This window comes from Gymnoscopelus braueri (genome assembly GCF_963280865.1).
Source record: "Gymnoscopelus braueri genome assembly, chromosome: 2".
Taxonomy (NCBI): Eukaryota; Metazoa; Chordata; class Actinopteri; order Myctophiformes; family Myctophidae; genus Gymnoscopelus; species Gymnoscopelus braueri.
This window is the reverse complement of record NC_137604.1, coordinates 39,047,549-39,069,759: the sequence shown is the minus strand read 5'-3', so window position 1 is coordinate 39,069,759 and position 22,211 is coordinate 39,047,549. Positions and strand designations below refer to the sequence as shown.

At 41.5% G+C, this 22,211-nt stretch overlaps 2 protein-coding genes across 5 annotated transcripts in view; both read right to left on the bottom strand.

The window, feature by feature from the left end:
* npnta (nephronectin a) overlaps window positions 1-8,526 on the bottom strand; it is an 88,394-nt gene extending 79,868 nt beyond the window's left edge. For all 4 annotated transcript variants that reach the window (XM_080454086.1, XM_080454088.1, XM_080454087.1 and 1 more), the window contains exon 1: window positions 7,978-8,526. In XM_080454086.1, coding sequence (XP_080310212.1) covers window positions 7,978-8,048 — 71 coding nt within the window. In that variant the 5' untranslated portion in view covers window positions 8,049-8,526. The remainder of the gene's footprint in view (window positions 1-7,977) is intronic.
* A 5,820-nt stretch (window positions 8,527-14,346) lies between these two features.
* The window catches only part of gstcd (glutathione S-transferase, C-terminal domain containing), a 99,704-nt gene continuing 91,839 nt past the window's right edge, over window positions 14,347-22,211 (bottom strand). The window contains exons 10-12 of the mRNA XM_080414454.1: window positions 20,069-20,099; window positions 17,346-17,415; window positions 14,347-15,005 (exon numbers count right to left, since the gene is read on the bottom strand). Coding sequence (XP_080270580.1) covers window positions 14,830-15,005; window positions 17,346-17,415; window positions 20,069-20,099 — 277 coding nt within the window. The 3' untranslated portion in view covers window positions 14,347-14,829. The remainder of the gene's footprint in view (window positions 15,006-17,345; window positions 17,416-20,068; window positions 20,100-22,211) is intronic.

The window sequence follows — 22,211 nt, the reverse complement described above, 5'->3', positions numbered from 1 at the left end:
ACTGACCTACAAGCTCGTAGATCTGCTATTTTTGAATAGCCAAAGAGATCTAAAATGACACAGATGCGTTCCTGGTCTTAATGGGTTAAGGGAACTCGAGCAGATAATTATTACCCTTCACGCACCCACTCCGAGCCGTACACCCATCCCGACAAAGTCCTTTCCACAGAGAAAGAGCGAGGGAGAGAGAGAGAGAGGATATCATGTATAGGTGCACCATCACTCTTCCGTTTTTTGGCAAATGGATACAGAGCCAGGCCCGATATATACTTCATCGTACGATGGTGTGGCATGCCCGAGAATAGCCGAACCTACAAGCTCACAATGGGTTGTGGATGCAACGTGTTGTGAGCTTGAAGGTCTGCGCATTTTCGCCGCACGACACTGCCGTACGATTGAGCATACAGTGCATTAGGCTTTGGCCAATCATCCTTGACTGGAAGAGAAGGGAATTCTATCCATCATTCAGAGAGGTGTTCTCTTAACCCATTCAGTCCGGGAACGCATCTGTGTCATTTTAGATTTTGAGCTTTAACATTATTTTATACTTTGGCTATTCAAAAGTAGCAGAGCTACAAGCTCGTAGCGTGGCACAGAGTGCCGCGCTACGAGCTTGTAGATCTGCTATTTTTTTGAAGATTTGTGCAAATCTTTGAATACATATATTTTACTTTTTTTAAACAACATTTTTAACTCAAATCTTTGCTGCTAGGGGTCCCTGGAACAGCATATTTTGATGGGGATCGTTAGCCATAAACATATAATTTTGGGGGTCCTTGACATGAAAAACTTTGAGAATCACTGATATAACAACATACGTTTTTTTCAAAAAACTGTTAGGATTTAGAAGACATTTGTAAAGATTTGCAAAAATGTTCATTATTTTTCAAAAATAGCAGATCTACAAGCTTGTAGATCTGCATTTTTTTTAATAGCCAAAGAAATCTAAAATGACAGCGATGCAATGCGTTCCCGGATTGAATGGGTTAAGTGGCAGTATGAAGACCCAGCAGGATAATGAGCATCCGCAGAGTGGCCCTCATTCACAGCAATGATATAATCTATCCATCTACACCCATGCCTGACAGTGTATCTGCCCATCTATCCATCCATCTATCGATCTAGCCACACTGTGAAATCTGGGGGAGTGAATTTAACGGAGAGTGTAAAAATGGGTCCAATTTAACTCTGCGAAAATGGTGTGACAAATGCCTTTGGACGGAAGGTTGTCGTCGGGTTCGATCCTACAGTATAGCTCCTCTGGGCATTGTGTCAGAAGTGTCCAAGAGCAAGACACTGAACGACTCCTAATAGTTAGGATGGGTTAAGCATGGAGGACAAATTCTTTGCCCTCCCCTAACCTTGATACCCATGAATGCTGACTCCTCAACTTGCCTCATCTTGGGAGTATAAAGCGGCAATCCGGAACTTATTTTAATGAATAGATTTTTATTTTCATTTTTAGTCTTTAAGATTAGATTTTTTCAAGATTTGTTTTTGGCTTTTCTACCTTTACTGATAGTTTTGGTCTGCCTTCAGCGCATCACTTCCGGTGGTGCGACTATGTTTTCATTCCCACTAACAATATTTCTACATGGAACACTAACACCACTTCTCCCAGAGAACATGGATCGTTTTGGTTATAAGCCCACTTGTTTCTATGATGAAAGAGCAAGTTAAAATGTGAATATCTTTCCGTGGTTTTGTCTGCTCCGCGGACGCTATTGTTAAATTAGTTTTGGTTTGTTTCGAGTGGGGAAGGATCGACGGACACGTGAATCCCGCCCACTACATTTGATTGGGTAAAGCGCGGCCTGCTTCCTGATCTGAAGGCACGCCCACTTGTAGGCCAGTGCGTACGCGATATGACGAACCCCCCCGACAGATTCAAACGCAGAGCAGAATCTGTTCTTGAGAGATTATCGGGAATGAGACTCGAACCCGCGACACGCTGTCAAGCTACGTACTTTAGAGCCGGTGCCCAGACCGCTATGCCAGCGGTCCGGGCCATCAATTTTAATTTTAACCAATCTATATGGTAGGATATGTTAATACAGTATAACTATAGCACATCAGCAGTCATTTGAGGTGGCCTCCCTAATCCTCTATTGACACATTTAGACCCTAAAGTCCCTGCCTGATGCTAATAAAAACAATATCCCCCTTGAATGAGCAGGCTTAACCCAGTGGTATAGACATTTGCTCTCTCATGCGGGAGACACAGGTTTGAATCCTGGCTATAGGACGTAAAAGTTACGGATTGCAGCTTTAAATACCTGCTCCGACCTGCCATGCTCTACCTGAGGCATGAGTGTGTGGAGCCACCAGGTCTCAGACAGGTTACTGAGCCACCTTGTATGTTGCACATGATGGCGCCATTGGGGTGTGGGGGGGGGGGGGTGTCTATGTGAGCGCTTTGCCAAGGCTACCGCTGTGGCTCATAACATGATATGGGACTCTGGCAACTATAATAGGAGTCAAAAGTAGAACGGAGAGGGTCGAGTATCATAGAATTAATCTTCAAGGTTTTTTTTCAGTGCAAAGGAAAACAGGTATATTGGTGAGGTGCAGATTACAGAGTATGTATTTTTCTTTGTGTGATAACGTTTTGGCCATCCCTACTGTACTTCTTCAAGATCAGATAATTAAATTAAAACAAGCATTACCAAGGTTATTATATGCCACACCATAACATGAGAAATTGTGCATTTACTACAGTATAAAGCACTTTTATCAAGCACTTTACAAAGTACATTACATTCACACACCGATGGCAAAGGAAACCATGCAAGGCACCAACCTGCTCATTGAGAGCAGTTAAGGTTAAGTTTCTTGCTCAAGGACACTAACACAGGGGGAGCCAGGGATCGAACCATCCAATTCCCAAGAGGCCGCTCTATCACCTCCGTTGCCACCCATATAAGTAACATACCTGATGAGGCAGGGTTTTTTATCACGCACAAGGGAGGGCAAAGTCATAGACCATGTTCAGAAGAGGTATTTAGGTAGCTGATGTGTAAAAAGAGATCTAAGTGCTTTTTAACCCATTCAATCCGGGAACGCATCTACAAATGTCTTCTAAAATCCTGACAGGTTTCTGAAAAACATATGTTGCTATAATATCAGTGGTTCTCAAACGTTTGCATGTCAAAGACCACCCAAAATTATATGTATTTGGCTGCAAGAGCTTGAGCTTGTATAATCTGCAATTTTTTTATAGCCAAAAGTATAACATAATAGTTAAAGTGGTTAAAATCTAAAATGACAGATGCTTTTCCGGTCTTAATGGGTTAAAGGGCAGAAGATGCAGAGAAGATGCAGCCAGGCATGCACTGCATGCCCTGCATACAGGTAACAATGAGACCTAACCACATGTATGATCTTAATTGTAAGATCTTTTTTTTTCTTGTTGGTTAAGTGCCGTTAAAGCCTTCATACATTAAGAAGATCAGGGTTCTGCATAGATATAAAAGTATAGTTACTTACGTAGGTCATAACTTATAAGCACCTTACTTCCGTGTTCACAACCACACACAGTACCTGGGGTACCCATTGACGCTTACAGACCAAACCAACACACGTTCATATTATAAAAAAAGCATCACGGAGGCCTCCGTGGATTGATTACTTCCTTTTCTGTTTGACAGGAAGCACAGCGTTGCTATGAATTGAAATGTCAAATTCATTTATTTCTAAGGGATTCTGAATGGTGAGGCACAGCATCAGGACATGCTTATACTTTCAAAAATAAATTGAACTCCGCCTCTACAATTTTAATCTTGTTTTTGGCGTTTTGATATAAATAAAAAAAAACTTCCTCAAGACCATCTCAATCGCCAGCGCCTAAAGGAATGCTTGGTCAGCACGTCTTCTATCGGTTGCATCAGCCTGTGTACACCTGATACTGTATAGATTCATGTCATGAGTTCAAATCCAGCTTTTGACCTGCTGTGTGTTACACGCCATCCTCTCTACCCTGTCTTTTCTGCATCTCTCCATCACGCTGTCAAATAAATGCTGTACAAAATAATATTTAACGCACACCATAAATCCAATTCATCTCATAAAGTAGCTATAAACAGTGCATTAGCACTCCAATCCCCCGCAGGTCCAAATGTTAGGCTTGCTATTACAATGCAAACAGTGTCTGGCACGGGTCCATGTCTTACGAGTACAGTATTACTGAGAGGCTCTGGTATGTGCTGCCAGGCCCTGCGTGGACTACAGCAATTTAGTGACGTCACATGGAGAAACAACAACCCTCGTCCAACTGGTGGCTTTCATCTTGGTAACATGCTCTGACCTGAGAGTGTACACTTAGGGTCATTCATGACAGGGAAGCTGTCACCCAAGTCTATTTCCCCAAGTATTTTTCAGCATCACAGCTTTGTTAGACGGAATAGGAGAGGGAGAGGGAGAGAGACAGACAGACAGACAGACAGACAGACAGACAGACAGACAGACAGACAGACAGACAGACAGACAGACAGACAGACAGACAGACAGACAGACAGACAGACAGACAGACAGACAGAGAGAGAGAGAGAGAGAGAGAGGGAGAGATAGAGGGAGAGATAAACAGAGACAGACAGACAGACAGACAGACAGACAGACAGACAGACAGACAGACAGAGAGAGAGAGAGAGAGAGAGAGAGAGAGAGAGGGGACTACTACTAAGAGAGGTCTCGTCATTCATTCTGATAATAGCAGAAAAAACATGTTTTTTCCTTAGCTGGACCAGATTTTCCTGTCCAGTGGGCCAGGACCCAATTGTGGGCCATGAGAACGGCTACAAACTTAAGGATTCATAATAATCATAATGTGTATATTTTGTCATTTATGGTGTCATCTATTGACATGTACCATGCCTACAGCTGTAGATAAGTGCAAGGGATGGCTGAGCCAGGTGTAGGCTATATACTGTATATGTTTTGCTAGTAGCCTATTTTGTTTGCTTTTGTGTGGGGACAAAGTGCCCTTGCCAGTTATGCCCGTGAAGGCGCTTAGGTGCGGATGGATAAGCCTGTTTTCTCGTTTTCTCTGAAAGGCAATAAGCAATAAGCCTTGGTAATAAACAGCCCTTTTTCCTTTGCTTATGGGGGATATGCTCAGGATGAATTAATATTAAAGCTGACGACCCTATCCGGGACAAGTTTATACCCATGGAAATTGGCAAATAATGGCTATCGTGACAAGCAGTTCCATCAGCCAACACGTTAATAGGTGGACACGCACTGACCTTTTGCACCTTAATCCCTTGTATAACGCACTGACTTTTTTGGGTCTTTTTATTGTGCTCCTTAAGCACCTTAACGTCCTTTGTCTATCATGCACAGTATAAGTATAACATGCACAGTACAATACATTGCTGCTATGCTCAGGCACCTTAGTTTAGTTTTTTTAGTTTTTATTTATTATCTCAGGTAATTTGTAAATATGTAGATAACTTGTCTGGCCTTCTGTTGCTCTCTTGTTTTTGATCTCCTTCCCACCTGCCCCCCACCCTCTTCTTCTCCCCCCCCCCTCTTCTTTCTATGGAAACTAACGTTGCGATGGGAACGATGTACAAAAAAGAATTTCACCCACTTTTTTACCTTGTAAACCTGTGATGTGACAATAAAACTGATTCTGATTCTGATTCTGATTCTGATTCTAATAATACAGTCTGTCAAGGCTGGGTTCATATATAAATGCTCATTACTCGACAGGCGTGGTGTGAAATAAAAAGACAGCCATTAGACTGGCGTGTCAGAATGTCATTAGCCACTGTGATCAACCCCTCACTGAGTAATCAATAACTCCATAATGCAAACAAGCATGAGTTCGGTTAACAATTCATGAAGCATGGCCTCAGTGGCCTGCTTCTCATTCTCACCAAATCTGGGAAGCCATTCAGTAAAAAAATTAATACAAAATAAAAAATCTGAATCTGTCTTGAGAGATTTTCAGTGAGTCTGGCTCACATAAAGTTGGACCTAAACGTAGACATACATGAAGACATATTGCATTTCTCCCCAACCTATATCTTATTTGAAACTGCATGAAAATAAATGTAAAATGAACATGAGTAAAGGAGCGGAAAGATAGGTAGGAAGTGGATCAAGAGACAACATTTTTTGTTTTCCAATATATTCCATTTGGTTGAGCAAAAAGTTAAATATTATGTAGTTACATATTCCCTGTTGGAGATTTGCCCATATCTGCAGTGCTTAGTTATTGGACTTTTTTCATCTAGAAATCCGTACTCTTTGGCTCACACATAAATAAGTCTAGATCTGTCTTAAAACCATTGCCCTATATACTGCCGCCCAAGTGCAATGCAATTTATACATGGGGTAAAAAACTGTCAAACTGCTATTAATATGCATGCATCATGCAATATTAAAAGCTATATATTGCATGTGTGTGTATTTTGGGATCTGGGCTGGTCCTAGGAGTTTAGTGGCCCTAGCAGAAGTTCTCAACCCTTTCTGGATCAGGGTCCACTTGAAAATCTCAAAAGCATTATAGCGGCCCACCTATCTGACCATGCATTTCTCGAATGGAACAAATGCATACATATCAGAATGGAAAAAACAACAACAAAAAAGCAAGGTTTTAAAGAAAAAACTACCGAGAAATTATTTTGCTCAGTTCAAATCTGATTTTGGGGGGTCTCAGCCTGAAAAAGTTGAGAACCACTGGCATATAGACAATCATCCATCATTCAGCTCAGCTCAGGTGCACCCATGGGCGCATGGAGATCTCGGTCCACGCGCACGCATTCTTTTGGGTTTGGCTCGTCTCCACCTCTCTCTCCTCACATACTTCACCGGAGTCGTGTTTGAACAGGAATCACGGGGAGATGTGCTGTCACATCACTTTATAATGAGCCAGATGACTGCACGAGAGAGCCTATAGCATGTGTTGTTTATGGGCCGAGTAGTATAGGTAGGCTATACACAGTATAATACACTAGCCCAGTGGTTCTCAAACTTTTTCATGTCAAGGACCCCCAAATTTACACTTATTAGCCATCGGACCACCATTTGAAAATATATGCCAGGGACCCCCATAAGAGAAGATTTGTACGGCTCTAGCAGTGATTCTCAACCATTTTAATTTCAAGGACCCCCAGTTTGACATGCATTAGGCTAAGGACCCCCATGTAATGACGTTTCTATCTCTGGGACCCCAATTTATATTGTAAAACCAATGTTAATTTAACTCTGAGAGTGTACAAATGGAACCCTTGGACACTCTCAGAGTTACTGACCCATAAGCGTCCATTTGGTTCCTATCCATCATTTAGCTGAGGACCCCCTGGAACTCCCTCAAGGACCCCTGGCCCAGTAGCCCTGGGGGTCCCCGGACCCCACTTTGAGAACCACTGCAGTAGCTTACTGACTTCACTTACGGGGTGATTACGCGTACCGCGTATAACCACCCGGTGTCGATTCGAATATTGTGAAATTAAGTGATTATCAAGTGGGCCAAAGTGGACCGGATTATGACTGTTGAATTAAAAGTTGGTGCAATCAAGTGAATGATGATGATCGCGGATTAAAAGGGATCAGAGAAAATGGGATATAAGCTTATTGGCGCACGTAGCCCACTAACTAAAAGCGCATTTATTTCAACACGCAATTATTTCAACACAAACAGCAACACGTTTCAGTCTAGACTAAATAATCCTAAACAGCATTTCAGAGCAGCATCGCATCGGGATCTTAAAGCTCAAGCCGTGCGTGAAGTGCAAAAATACTGCCTTTAAAAGCTTCAGATGCTCTTTGAAACGCACAGGTGACTCGGTTCCACCACAGCTACATTTCTTTTGTATTGCATTTTTTTTTTTTTGCAATATAGCCTAGTCCTACTGCCTTTAAAAGCTTGTTTAGAGCTCTCTGAAGCGCACAGGTGAAATTAATCAAACACATTCACACTCACAATTAAACAGAAATGTGCATCTATTTATCGATATAAAATGATGCTCTTACCTGCCGTCAAAGTCTGCACTTGCTCCAAAGCAGCAGCTGTAGAACAACATCAACTTAATCCACAATTCCATGATTTGGACAAAGCGCGCACACAGCGTGCTTTAATTCCCCCCAAACCTATAGGATGTCTAACTAACCGGACTCCGCAGTAACAACTTACAACACACTTGTTCTATCAGGCTGCACGCTGAAGGCGCACCGGCGTGAGAGCTGTGTTGGTGTTGTTACTGAAACTGATCTTTTGCAATAAAAGGCACCAGAGAGAAACTATATAGAGTCCGTGGCGTGGAAGTGGCACCGCGCGTTTGTAGCGGAGTGGAGTGGAGTGCACTCTGTCGGTCTGCAAAGGACCCCACAGCACAGCCACCCCTCTCTAAATCTCTCTCTCTCTCTCTCTCTCTCTCTCTCTCCCTCCCTCCTCAGTCCTCTCTCTCTCTCTCTCTCTCTCTCTCTCTCTCTCTCTCTCTCTCCTCAGTCCTATCGCGCTCCCTCTCTCCTCAGTCCTCTCTCTCTCTCTCTCTCTCTCTCTCTCTCTCTCTCTCTCTCTCTCTCCTCATTCCCCTCTCTCTCCCTCCTCAGTCCCTCTCTCCCTCTATCTCTCTCTCTCCAAGTTCAGCGGGCTATCCAATGAATCGGCATCACTGCAGCAGCGTGAGCAATGCCGCTGATAATGACTGCTTCTGGGTCTTTACCCAAAAGCAAGACCTTTGTTCTTCCAGGAAGGAGCTACTCAGATTGTGAACACACCCATAGAGCCGCGTGGTGGTGATGCCATGCCTGATGCCTGGCATGCTCTGGAAACGCTTAATTGATTCTTGACTACAGCCTGCTGAGACATGCAAGGTGCACTGTCTGCCACCCAGGTAGATTCACACCTTCTGATTCCCGCGGCAAATGCCACCAATGACGACACACTCTGTAGCACGTACCACGTGTTCAACTTCTGAAGGTCAAGCAAATGCATCTTCTATTTTGTACAGACTAGTCTACTATATTTAGCCAGCCTAAAGTTTGCCATTTTTCATGAATTCCCCTCGCCATACACGTGGCCAAAACAACAAAGGGACTGGGAAATAGAGCAGTTTGACAGACAGTCTGTTGGCAGCTTGAGCTTGGCTGAAAAAAGAACCCCAGACCATATCAGGTTGTTTCTCAAATAATTCCAACTACATGAGTTGAGACCGATTTTTATTTCATTTATGAGATTCCAGTGACAGACTAATCCGGTTTTTCTTTTTGTTGCTTTTGGGGAGGGGGCACTTTAGATTATATTGGTAATGCTTAATTAAGCAGTAACTGACCATGAGTTAACATATTAGTTTTAAACTATGTCTCTGTCATAAACTAATACAGTCTACTGAAAAACGTGTAGCCTACTGTAGCCTATATTAAGTCATTAAGTCATTACTTATAGTAGCAAATCACATTAAGTTTAATTATTTGTTAACATTATTCATTAACTAACAACCACAAGTAAAATGTTAATTAATACTGTATGTGTACTACAACAAATACTATTATTATTCATTCAACTACAATGCAATCACTGTCCTGAGTTCACCCTTCTTTCTTCACAGTAACATCCTGAGTGTAGGCTATATTTAGTTTCACTCTCAGAGTTAAATTAACACTCAGGATTTTAAACAGTTGCAAACAAAGCAACATAGGTATAGCATTTCTTGTATGCCTGTGTTCAACAGAGCAGGGGTCTTCAACGTTTTTCAGGCCAAGGACCCCTTAGCAGAGAGAGATAAAGTAGGGACCCCCACTACATGCATGATATTGTATAAAATAGTTTAACAGATTAAACTTTTTCATAGATTTCATAGACAGCTTAATTCATAGACTTGTTTGACAGCACTATCATCAATGTTTTTTTGTTTGTTTGTTTACATATATGTTTTTCTATTAATATGTTGGATTCATGTTAATGTGTAGGCTATTTTCAGACATTTAACCACTTAAACCCTAAATACTTTGGCTCTGTATTTTGGGCTGCTCTTCTTTTCCCTCTACGCCAAAGTTCTTCGCCAAAAATAGCCGATCAACAAGCTCACAACAGTGAGCTTCTAGATCTGCTATTTTCGGCTGATGTTCCTCCCTGAATGGGGGTGCTTGAGTTCAAGTGGTTGATGTAAAATATCAAAGATTTGACACCCTGTCGTAACTCTGGGGACCCTCTAGGGGTCCCGGACCCCCTGTTGAAGACCCCTGGGCTAGAGTTTAACCACTTAGTAATTCTTATTAAAAAACGGATCTGAATTACAACTGTATATGGACAGCTTTTTTCCGTTTACACCAAATCTATTCACCAAAAATAGCAGATCTACAAGCTCAAAGCACAGCAACGCATTGAGCTGGTTAAGTGTGTGTGTGTGTGTGTGTGTGTGTGTGTGTGTGTGTGCGTGTGTGTGTGTGTGTGTGTGTGTGTGTGTGTGTGTGCATGCTTGCGTGCGTGCGTGCGTGTGTGCGTGTGTGTGTGTGTGTGTGTGTGTTTGATTGATTGAATACTTTATTAGCAGTTTGGGAAAAAAAGCACAGGAAAGTACAGTTCAATACAAGGTCTGCTAAGAGGACCCAAGAAAGCCTATGGCTTGTTTCCATTGGGGTCCTTTGTACTGTCCTGTGTGTGTGTGTGTGTGTGTGTGTGTGTGTGTGTGTGTGTGTGTGTGTGTGTGTGTGTGTGTGTGTGTGTGTGTGTGTGTGTGTGTGTGTGTGTGTGTGTGTGTGTGTGTGTGTGTGTGTTGTTCATCTGAAGATTGACTGTCTTCATGTGGCACTCACGAGCACTTCACATTCAAAGTATATATTGGATTGCATCCACTGTCTGTCCGGAGGCGGCAACACAAGAGCCGGTCTCATTACTTGTTGTGATGTGATGCACTATTACTAAGCGCACCACACGCCTCTAGTATCCAGCTCAATCAATACATTCTTTTCTCCTCAGGTACTAAGAAAAGAAATCAAAGATAGGGAGTGACAGAGCGAGAGAGATCATCAACCAGCACCATGGTCACTACTAGACCATTGAATGACTATGGAATGTTACATGATTTCCAACTACACATCTGCTGTTCAGCGACCATTGTTGCATTTTTATGCATGGTGCTGTTTGTCCTGTAGTGCCCCTGTCGCTTGATTTGATACTAAATCTCAGCCGTGGCATATAGACAAAAGACCTTTTACTTTGCTCAGGCACTAACCGGCTGGAGAATGTTGCAACCATTCGGGCTTAATTAAACAATTAATCACATTATTTTCCCTTTCACCACTGGAGTGACAGCTGCACTCCCACACTGATTAATGATTAAGAATGATCAATGAGGTTATGCGCTAAATATGCCAAACCACACCAGATTACCCACCTGTATTTGTTTAAATGCTCATAATGAATGCTGTGATATTTGGAACAATAAACCCCTTGATTGTTGCTGTAAATAGACTGAGCAAGGCAGTGTTGACCTAGCATCTCTTTCTCTTCTTTTTTGAGGGCTCGTGCTGTAAATCAGCACCTTCACAACCCGGGGGCGTCAAAATCAAGGGCATCATAAATAAGGTCGCTGTTTGGCCAAAGGGAAAATTCATCACAGCAGAGTAAGATTAAGGTCCACAAACACAAAGCAATGAGCTGTTGCAACCAACATGCCATTAACAATGTGAGCATAACGAAATAGTCTCCTTCAAGCTCATTATAGATGTAGTCCACTACTTCTCCCTTCCTACATCAGTGGTTCTCAACTTTTCAGGCCGTGACCCCCCAAAATAATCATATTGGAACTTGGGACCCCCCCACCCTAGCTGACAAGCACTTGGAATTGTACAGTAGGAGTTGAGGCATTACATTTTGGTTGACTGATCTACAAGCTCACAACGCCTCGCAACGCCTTGACAATTTAGCTAATGTTCGACCAGTGTTGGCCAATGTTTCTTTTTTTAAATTTATTTATGTATTAAAACGGTCTTAAAAATCCTTAAATTATCACTTCACCATCATCTGGGGACCGCCCCGAAATCATGTGGGGATGCCCCTGGGGGTCCTGACCCACAGGTTGAGAACCACTGCTCTACATTGTATGGCTCAGAGCCTTGTGCTTCTCCTCACTCTTGGGTTCATGTAATGTTGGTCATCTCAAAAGACATCCTGCAGTTGCATTGGGTTGCTCTGATAACTGCTGAAATATGTTCAATTTGAACAATCCGCGTGAACAATCCCGCGAGTTTTATTTGAGCAAACACCAAGTACAACTCTAATTCCCTTTATGAATGAATGGATGGTCGAATTGACTTCTCCACACTCCCTTCTGTGATGCAAATCTTTCCGCAGGGCCACCTATGGTAATCCCCCTTTCTCTCATGCCTTTATGCATGTCTGTCATGTGCACTTGGGCAGAGCCCAAAGGTATCACGGTCCTGAGAGGCAGGTGTTTCCTTTTGAAATAATCCTATCTCTTGGAAGGAGATGTCTCTCTAGCCATTCACCCCAGGATAGATTGGCTGCGCCAGCAGAATTCAGATGAGCTGAAGATTGGTTGAGCCTCTAATGCATCTCCTCTTCCAACCCCCCATCCCTCGTTTCAGTTGGAAGTGGTAGCAAGAGCGCTGTCTAGCCAGCACCCAGGTTTTTGCAAGCAGTTCGAAATATATATATCATCAAGGTGACATCATAGAATTTTCAAGAGATTATGGTTTTGCACAATGACATTTCTAGGCTATTGGCATGGTGAAATCTCATTTCACCCACAATACAGCAGTTCTTAGTTCATTCAGCTTTCAGTGTTACCCATTCTGTAAGTGAGATTTTAACTAGCAGTACCCCATTAGTTATTTTGAGTAATTTAAAGTATTGACTCAGTTCAGTGAGATACTGCTTTTTAAGTAGTCATGAGGTAATTGTAATTTGACTGCAAACAACAAAGCATTTCTCTTTCTTCTCTGGGGACTTTTCATGACACTCACACATCAATACAGGTGTTCTACCTGTCATACAATAACCCTACATGCTTCAGAGAGGTTTTATGTCTTTCTCTTCCATTTTAATCATCTCACTGAGCTGTATTCAAGATCAAATGAAACAACTATCCTCATTATACATTATACCTAGTGAATGCACAACAAAGGCCAATTTTGTGTCAACCTTTATCTAGTTAAGCCCTACAAACTTCATCAGATGAATAGCAAAAAAATATCCGATCTACAAGCTCACAACGTGTAGCAATGCGACGCGTTGTGAGCTTGTAGATTGGCTATTTTCACTATTATTGAAAATGAAAATCTTCATTTTCTTTCCCAAAGATTTTCAAACTTTTGAAGATGTGTCCAAAAAAGGGATGTCAGGGTTAAAGCCGTTAATTTCAGAGATATACAGTGTGAAATTATTCACTGAATACAGTATATTTTGAGATTTTTTGTGACTAGGGCTCACAACTACAGTATGTGTCCAATCAGGCACCGTGACCTTACCCAACGTCTGGCATTCATGAAATATTCATTGCTGTTGAGTGTATTACAGTATGCATACATCATTCTCGCCCCTTTCCAGAAATAATCAGAGGCTTCCTGTCATGAACCATCGTGAATGCTATGAGTTACCTGTGGTGATCTTTGCTCCAATCAAATCTCTCCTTCCCACTCCCCGAATGTCGCTTGCTTTCTCCTCCTCTCCCTCTGTTTTCTTCCTCTGTTGCTGTGCATCCCTCTCTTTCTCTCTTCCGCTGCTCTTTTTGCATTTTCTCACTCTCTCTCACACACAGGCCCACAAACACTGAGACTCAAGGTGTGAATGCAAATACTGAAAATATCCTTTCTCAACATGAGGTGACAATGTATCTTCAGCAATGATTTTTTTCTCTCTTTTTTAAAACTTCACTGCTGAGCTGTATCACACTAGTCTATAGCAGTGTTGGAGCAGGAAGAATGATTGCACAGTTTGGGCAAAGATGCTACATGTATATATAGCAGTGGGTGAGATCAATAAGAGAGAAAACGTTAACTAAGCGCTTTGACAAAGAATGTATCATGAGAGAAACAATTCTCAAAAAGGACTCACTGTGCAGAGAGACACTGCTCATGGTGATGTCTGATTGTACGTAGCTGTCCTTCTTAGCTGCTCATAAACTGGGAGCCAAATATTGCACTGGCCATGAAGCACAGTCGCAATATATTTAATAGCACAATATTCAGCTATTAATGTCTGCAACTTCATCAGAAAATGTTGCAACTCACCTTTGGGGTCCAGACCCACTGGTTGACAAGATTGATCTATAAACCCCTGTGTAAAAATACTTTTCATGTAGACTTGCAATACATAATACCTCAGAAATAATAATAAATACCCTGTAACAATTTCTACCTTGAAAACAGTTATTTTTATTGAAGAAATGCAAAAGAGGGAAGCCATGAATGGAGACTCTAATGATGACATAGACTGTCCTTTAAACAGAAGTTCACAGGTTTGATCTCAGCATGCAGCGAATGTGTATTAATCAACAGCCATGTGTTCTGTCGACGTGTCCTTGAGCAAGACACTGTGAGCACCATGCTGTACCTCACTTTCTCTGGGTAACAGCATCAACTATTGCTTCATTTATACTCCGACGTATGACGCGTTCACTCGTCGAAAATAGACAATCTATAGCGTTGCATCAGCTTTTTTTCGGCGAACAACACCGCTGTACAACAAAGTATAAATCCGGCTTAAATGCCTGAAATGTAAACGTAATTATTGAAAAAAATTGCCTCATTCTTGGCACTGTTATCACACAGCCTGGAGCCATGAAACTTGGCAGCTTCGTCACACTGTAATCGTACTGATGATACTCAGACAGTGGATCCTTCTCTCTCCCAGGGGACTCCTTAGCGGTACATGCCAGTTGACTCTCTTACAGGGGCGTTCTCTCGGGCCCTGCCCACCAGCATGCTGTTCTTTGGGGAGCAGCTCTCGGGTACCATGGTCATCACCTGTACTGAGTACCCATAAGCCTCTGCTGCCCAGGAACGATCTAAATCTACTAGGCCCATACACTGCTTACCTGGAAGAGGAAGAAAGGGGGGGGATAAGGGAGAAAGGAAGGAATACAATGAGAGAGGTAGAGCCACTGCCCCCCCTTTACCGCAGGTGGAGATCAGGCTTGATCAGGCTCTAGTGAACACCCCTCCACTTTCATGGTGGGATACATACAATACTGTAGATATTCAGATAAGAAATCCACAGAGGTGGAAAAAGCTACATTTTCCACCTTGATGGATTTCTTATTCCGAATCAACTATACTGTATTGTCACATCACAGATTTACGGGTGTAAACAACTGAAGAACCTTACCCAGGGCAAATAAGGTGATGTGTGTATGAGATAAAATATGCTACCGACTGAGTAAATAACACAATGTAAAATCAAATGAACTATCTTTTTTCATTGTTTCTTTCCAACATGAGATATTGACCATTTGAGAGAACAAAATTGATGCCTACTCACCAACAAAAAGGTTGCTGTCTGACATGAAAGCAAAGAATAAGTTCTATTGTCATTATAAATCATTTTCAGACCTTTTGTCTGAAAAATAATCATTTTCCCGAGGACAGAAAGATTTGTGTTTTGGAAACACTGACTGTTGAATTATTTCCCAGGTGAATAGTTATTTTGTTTCCTTTGGAAACACATTTGCCTACATCTAACCATTCCCTTGATTTCGTTCATGCTCATGCTTCTAGCACCGACATACCAGGCTCCCAATTATATTGATTTTTATCTCAATTTAAAGTATGACTGTAGCTCTTTTTATTTCAAGATGGCTTTTATGCTTTATTGATGGGAATGACGGATATGCATAATATATAGTCACACTCTGTCTATTTGAACAGTGTTCGTCAGACTCTCTGGTGTAGCTCTAAATTGAGCACTGATTCACGAGAATGTTAAAGCGAGAAATTTGGGTTTTTTTAAGCGCTCAATCAGAGCACATCTCCTGCCTTGGCGGCACCAAATAACACATTATCAAAGCCCTGAAGGGTATGAGGAATGTCTATTCATGCATGCAGAAATTCACCTTCAGATGTTCAATCTGTTAAAACTGTTACATTCATTACCGCACTTGTACAGTTCAGCGTGGGGCAGGTAACATGCTGCAGTTCACAGTGGTGTAAAGCAACTAAGTACGTGTACTCAATTACTGTACTTAAGTACAATTTTGAGGTATTTTTTACTTTACTGGAGTATTTCCAATTTGCAGTACCTTTACTTCTACTCCACTACATTTCAGAGGCAAATATTGTACTTTTACTCCACTACAATTATTTGAAAACTTAAGTTACTAGTTACTTTGTAGATTTAGATTATTATTACAAAACATACATTAACCACTTCAGCCCTATATACATTTTGGCCATTTGAAAATAGCCGATCTACAAGCTCACAATGAGTCGCGATGCGACACATTGTGAGCTTGTAGATCTGCTATTTTCAAAAGATATTTTATACATTTGAAAACTTGTGAAATGGGACATTCTGCATAATGAGTACTTTCTACATTGCACTTTAAGTACATTTTGATACGAATACTTTTGTACTTTTACTCAAGTAAATTCAGACTTTTACTTGTAACAGAGTATTTCTACATTGCAGTATTGATACTTTTACTTAAGTAAAAAAATTTAGTACTTTTTCCACCACTGGTTTATATATTTTCGGTATGTTTTGTCTATGAACATGTACTGTGTTTCATGCCTTGCTGCAAATCAAATTTCCCATTTTGGGATGGGGATAAAGTCTCGTAAAAATCTGAGCTTCGGTCTGCAGTGAGACTCAGACATAGATTTGCAGGCATGCTGTTAGGTGATGACGTCAAAGATGGTTTGAAGTTGCTAGTGGGAGAGGTTTTCCTGCCATCCTGTTAACCAATATTGCAGACAGTGCTTGCGGCTGGTGGGTGTGAAACACGTCTCGTCTGAGAGTACTCCAAAATGATCAGACATGGAAGAAAGGCTCCTCAGATTCAAAGGGTTGACTTTGACTGTCATGCCCAACTTTGACTGTCGTGCCAAAATTTGACTGTCGTGCCAAACACCCGCTAGTCGCTACACAATGAATACACTATATGCATACAGAGAGTCTACTCTCCTCGGTGGGAGCCCTCACCTTTTGTGTAAAATCCACTTTTTGGCCATAAAATAAAATATTCCATCGGACTGAGACATTTTTTTGTTACTCCAGTGTGCCACCTACAGATCTGATCAATGGAATTTTTCAATTGTCAACAGCTTTAAGGAGAACTAACGCAATAGACCAGAGCTACCAGCCATCCATCCATCGCCCGATAAAACAAGGCTAAAAAGGTGGTGAGGTGAAATGTTAAGATCATGAGACAATACAATACCTATGTTTCGTCTTTCAGGAGGCAATTGGACAGCAGTCTGGTCTGCAAACCGGCATAGGATCATGTGTTCCTGACCCAAAGGAAAGAAGAGAGTGGATGTCATTCTCAGTCTCATTCCAGTGATTAAGGAATATGGCCATTTCTGACTGGCATTCTCTTTGGTCTCATGCACACAAAAATAGAATTTTGTAATTGGAATAGGAACAAGCAGATTCATTATCCGGCAAATTAACGCAGTAGCTCTCAATGTCCCTGTGTTTATTTATTTCTGTGAAACATGTTTGGCATATTTGCTCTAGAAGTCCCACGGTTGCTTTCATCACAGAGAGCCCAGCTACCGTACCAATCAAGTCAATTCAACACTGCGCTCTTGAAAATATAGCTGAGCTCTCCGGTTCCCATCTCCTAGCACTTTAGTCTTATACAATGTGTGTTTAATATCATATGTTGTATTATGTGGGCACTTTAGCCGTGTACCTTCTCCTCACTACTGATTGCTTTTAATGTTGAACCTCTTCTGTTATATATGTATGGCCTTGTTGCTGTTTTGACATGCTAAAAGCAAAGCAAAACATCACAATATCTACCTGGGGCAAAGTGGGCCACACAGCCAAGAAAAAGTACCATTCTCTGCATACAGTTGTTTTAAAAAGCGTTATTCTTCCACGGTTCTTGTAACAAGTGACCCTGGAGAGCACCTCCTCATCTCCTACATGTTCCTGCGGTAATTGATTCCATTCCTCTCTGCGAGGGGTCAACAGTGAGTGCAAGGCCGTGGTTGCAGGTGCAGTGACTTCACACTAAGCGCCAATATCTCACGTTGTTAGCCCCCTTTTGTTCTGGCCAGACGCCATTTGTCACCACAGCAACAGTCTACTATAAAGAAATGGAGCAGATTGAGTGCAATAGCAAACTGTATAGATACAGTAGACGTGGGGCTTTGACAGCAGGTACTGTACCAAAAAGGAAATGACAGCCGAGAGGGTGAGATAAGGGAGATTTAAAGAGCTTCCGTCACAATCGTTGGGCAATGAGTCTGCTTGCTCAATGAAATATAATTTCTCATTTTCTTATCAGAGTTAATGTTAGAGTATATATTTCCAGATGGCAATCATGGTAATTAAGAGTTCAGACTCTCTAGTTCCTCTTTTGGACAGATGGTTACACACAACAGACAGCACTTCGTCAAACTGTCAAGTATCTCTTCATTACTTCAAAACATAATTTATTCAAATAGGCAGAACTGGATCCAATCATTACTTTTCTATATATCTGAGACCAAACTTCAGATAGTTGTTCAGGGTGAGCTAGTGTTATCACCTATCAACTACTAGATCACGGTGTGCAGACAAGGTCCCATAGCAACCATTTTACAAATTTCCTCCAAGGATTGCAGACAGGTTCCATACTATCACTAATGGGATGCTCCTCCCCACTGCCCATCTCTCCCGCCCTGGGGTTCAATCTTGTGTCTATACCGAGCAAAAACAGATTATTAGACTGGAGGGTGTACGTGTGTAAGTGTGTAAGCCTCCAACTTGTGGTTCCTTTGTTCCCAGGACAGATACTGTATCAGAGCATTGTGGTCCCATGGGGCCAGTAATTGTATATCCCTCACCAATGAGAAATGCAGAGAGTAAAACTATAGTGTTGATACATACTAGATAGGCTTAGAAGGAACAGCAATGCATACCCATAGTTAGGCCTGAAAAATTATGATTTTAATGATAATCCTGGTTCCTGTGCTGAATATTGTGTTATTATTATTCACGATCTGCCTCAAGGAAAAATGTAGCTAATTGGAATTTTTGCATCTATAATCCTCCTGACCATTTTTGACAACCAAGTTCTGTGTCACTATTTAAACCATCTGCTGTATAACACATAGTCTAAGTGCATGGTGCAAGCGCATTTAGGGCACGTTCAACTTTTACTGGTTAAACGGTGCATAATCTGGGCACAAATCAAAGTGCAAAGGGATTGGTTTAGTCTTTAAATTAGTCATTGTTTTTGGTATAATTACATTTTTATGTAACTTTTGTGCAAGTGGAAAGGCTGGCTAAAGGTAGCCTGGCATGGCCAGACTAATATCACTGCGTAGATATTAGTCTGGAATCTCTGTGTGGAACCTGCATTTTCGAGGGGGCAAATAAAAAAAATGCCTCTGGTGATAAACCTGCCCCATATTTGCATACTGGGCTCTGATTGGTCCCTCACAACTTCGGAGGGAGAGAAATAAAATCTCTATTGAGAGGGGCCAGACCTAATCTGCCAAGGGCACATTTTCTTTGCAATGGCAGATTTGTCTGGAACCAGGCTAGGCCTTTTTTTTTTCTACGTTTTTTTGTTTTATTTTTTATATCTTTGCTCCCGTTTTAGGATTATTACGGTCATTTCCGGGTCGTGCGGCCCAATTATAAATTACGTTAATGTTTGGGCTGGGATGCTTTCCAGCAGTGGCCTCAGTGCGGCTGCAGAGTTCATGTGCAACCTAGGTGGTGGCCTATGCTTTACATAGGGTTGCTGGGCTGACGCGAACGGAAAGTAAGACTGCATGGTGAACAAGATGCGTTTCAAGACAGGTTGTGACCCTGGACGGGAAAGCTTCTTTGGTATCAGCAAGAAACACATTTGTGAATGTGCAAGACCTTCATCAAAATGTACTAAATTAAAATTTCGGTTTGGTACTTTGTGGCTCCGATAAAATAGATATAAAGACATACCTTATAACTGAGACTCTCCTGGAACCTTTTGCTGTAAAAAATGAGAAGAAAGTAAGTAAAAGAAAAAGACAGAAGAGAAAAGTATAAGATGTTTTGCTGTCACAGTCTAATAGTTCTTTGAATATCAGAAGATGGAACATTTTCTGCATAATTTGTCTTAAGGCTACTGCAAGTTATGTACTGTACTGTGTCTATCCTCTGTCTAAACCATCGTGATAAAGAAACTGGCTACATTTATCATAATAGACCTGTAATGCTTAGCAAACACAAACAACATCCATGTCTTCTAGAAATTGCTCCTTTTCCTCCCAGGGAATAAAAAAAATCGTTATTAGTTAAGGTCTTTAGCTGTGGCATGAGAAACAGACACGTTTTTTTTGTGGCATTAAAGAGTAGCTAGGACATTGACATTTGTGTGCAACTCATTAAAAACAAAAACTAAGATGGCATGGAAAAGGGTCACAGGGAAGCTCTTAATGTTTAACTTGGCCATTATAGGCCATTTGCTATCAGGGCTACCATCTGTGTGGAGAGATGGGCAGTTTCAAAACTCGTAAAAAAAATATGCTGGAAACTGCTTGGAGAGGAATGTTTACACCTGTAGAGTCTTCTCCCTCGTAAGAGTCTGTGGAACATGACCTGAGGGGTGGAACACTAAAAGTAGGAGCAGGAACGAAGATTGACACAGTCAGGTGCGCTAAGGCCCTACCGCACATACTGTAAGATTTGCCCTCAAGAAAAGCTATTTTTTTAGGTCATCCTTTTTTCTTTCTTTTTTTTATTCCTTTACGGAGATGAAGGTTGGGAATGGTTTTGGGTGAGGGTTGGGTTTTAAGTGCTGTGTGAAAAGGTAGTAGTGGCAAAGTTGACAGGTTACCAGAAATACCCATTTTATGTTTGAGTTATATTTAGAAAAGCATCATATTTTAGATCAGCCAATAAATACATAAAATCAAAGCTAACTATATATATATATATTTAAACAAAAGTTCTGTGGCCTACTGGCAGTGTGTTCCATAAATATGACACTAATCGGTTCAGCGGTTTGCGACGATTAGCTCTGAACACACACGGCTTTCTTTCTCTCACTTATTTTTTAACAGTATGGATACATCATTTAAATTGACATGTCGGCATCTTATAAATGTCACACTCATGCCACAGTCCCATTGTTAACAGAGTGCTGCCATGACTACAGAAACAACACCATTAGCAAACAGCGCCCGTCTCTTCTACCCTCCAGTGCTATTCCACTCAGGTCAAATTTCAGTCTATGACATCATCGTTTAGACTTTAGAGGTCAAATTAGATGGTTCCTCCTCAGCAGAATGTAACTACTAAAAGGGCATTTCACCCATAATGCACTTGAGATTAATTTGCTCTTTAGCGTTACTTCCTCTCCAGTGAGTTTGACTAAATTCTGCAATTGATTCAATATTTGGGTGTAATGCCTTTTTATCTTCTATCTTTCCAGGAATCTATGTCTGTTTCAGTATCCATCTGCCTGCCAAATATGGAGATGCCTGAGGTCATAGTACTAATGGGTACTGCACAAGTGATTTGTACCCCAGACAAAAGTATTATTACTGTACAATTAGTAATAGAGTAAAATAGAACTGAATGAATATATTCCTTGCAGTATTTTACAGCCAGGCTTTGAGCCATGCTTTGTTTGTCTTTTTCAATTTTCATCATGGGTTACTGGGCTGTGAGTCACATCCTGATGGCCTCACCGAATGGATGAATTCAACTGTCATCAAACACAAAATGTTACCGCACAATGGTTTAGAGTCTGGTGGGTATGAGTGACGCATTTCACCTTTAAAAGCAGTTCCAAGGATGTCGCACAGCCAACGACCTTGTCTAAATGGCATGCTTTCAAATATGTCTTATGATGGTAGTCACACTCTCTCTCCTTCCTGACTATCTATTGTCGAAAGTCAAATCGTTTTCTCTTTTTGGAAATAATAAGTATGGTCGTGAGTAACTGCAGGTGTTTGCTGGACTGGTGGTGATCAGAGACAACTAGTGAACAAAGGTGTGTGTGTGTGTGTGTGTGTGTGTGTGTGTGTGTGTGTGTGTGTGTGTGTGTGTGTGTGTGTGTGTGTGTGTGTGTGTGTGTGTGTGTGTGTGTGTATGTGTG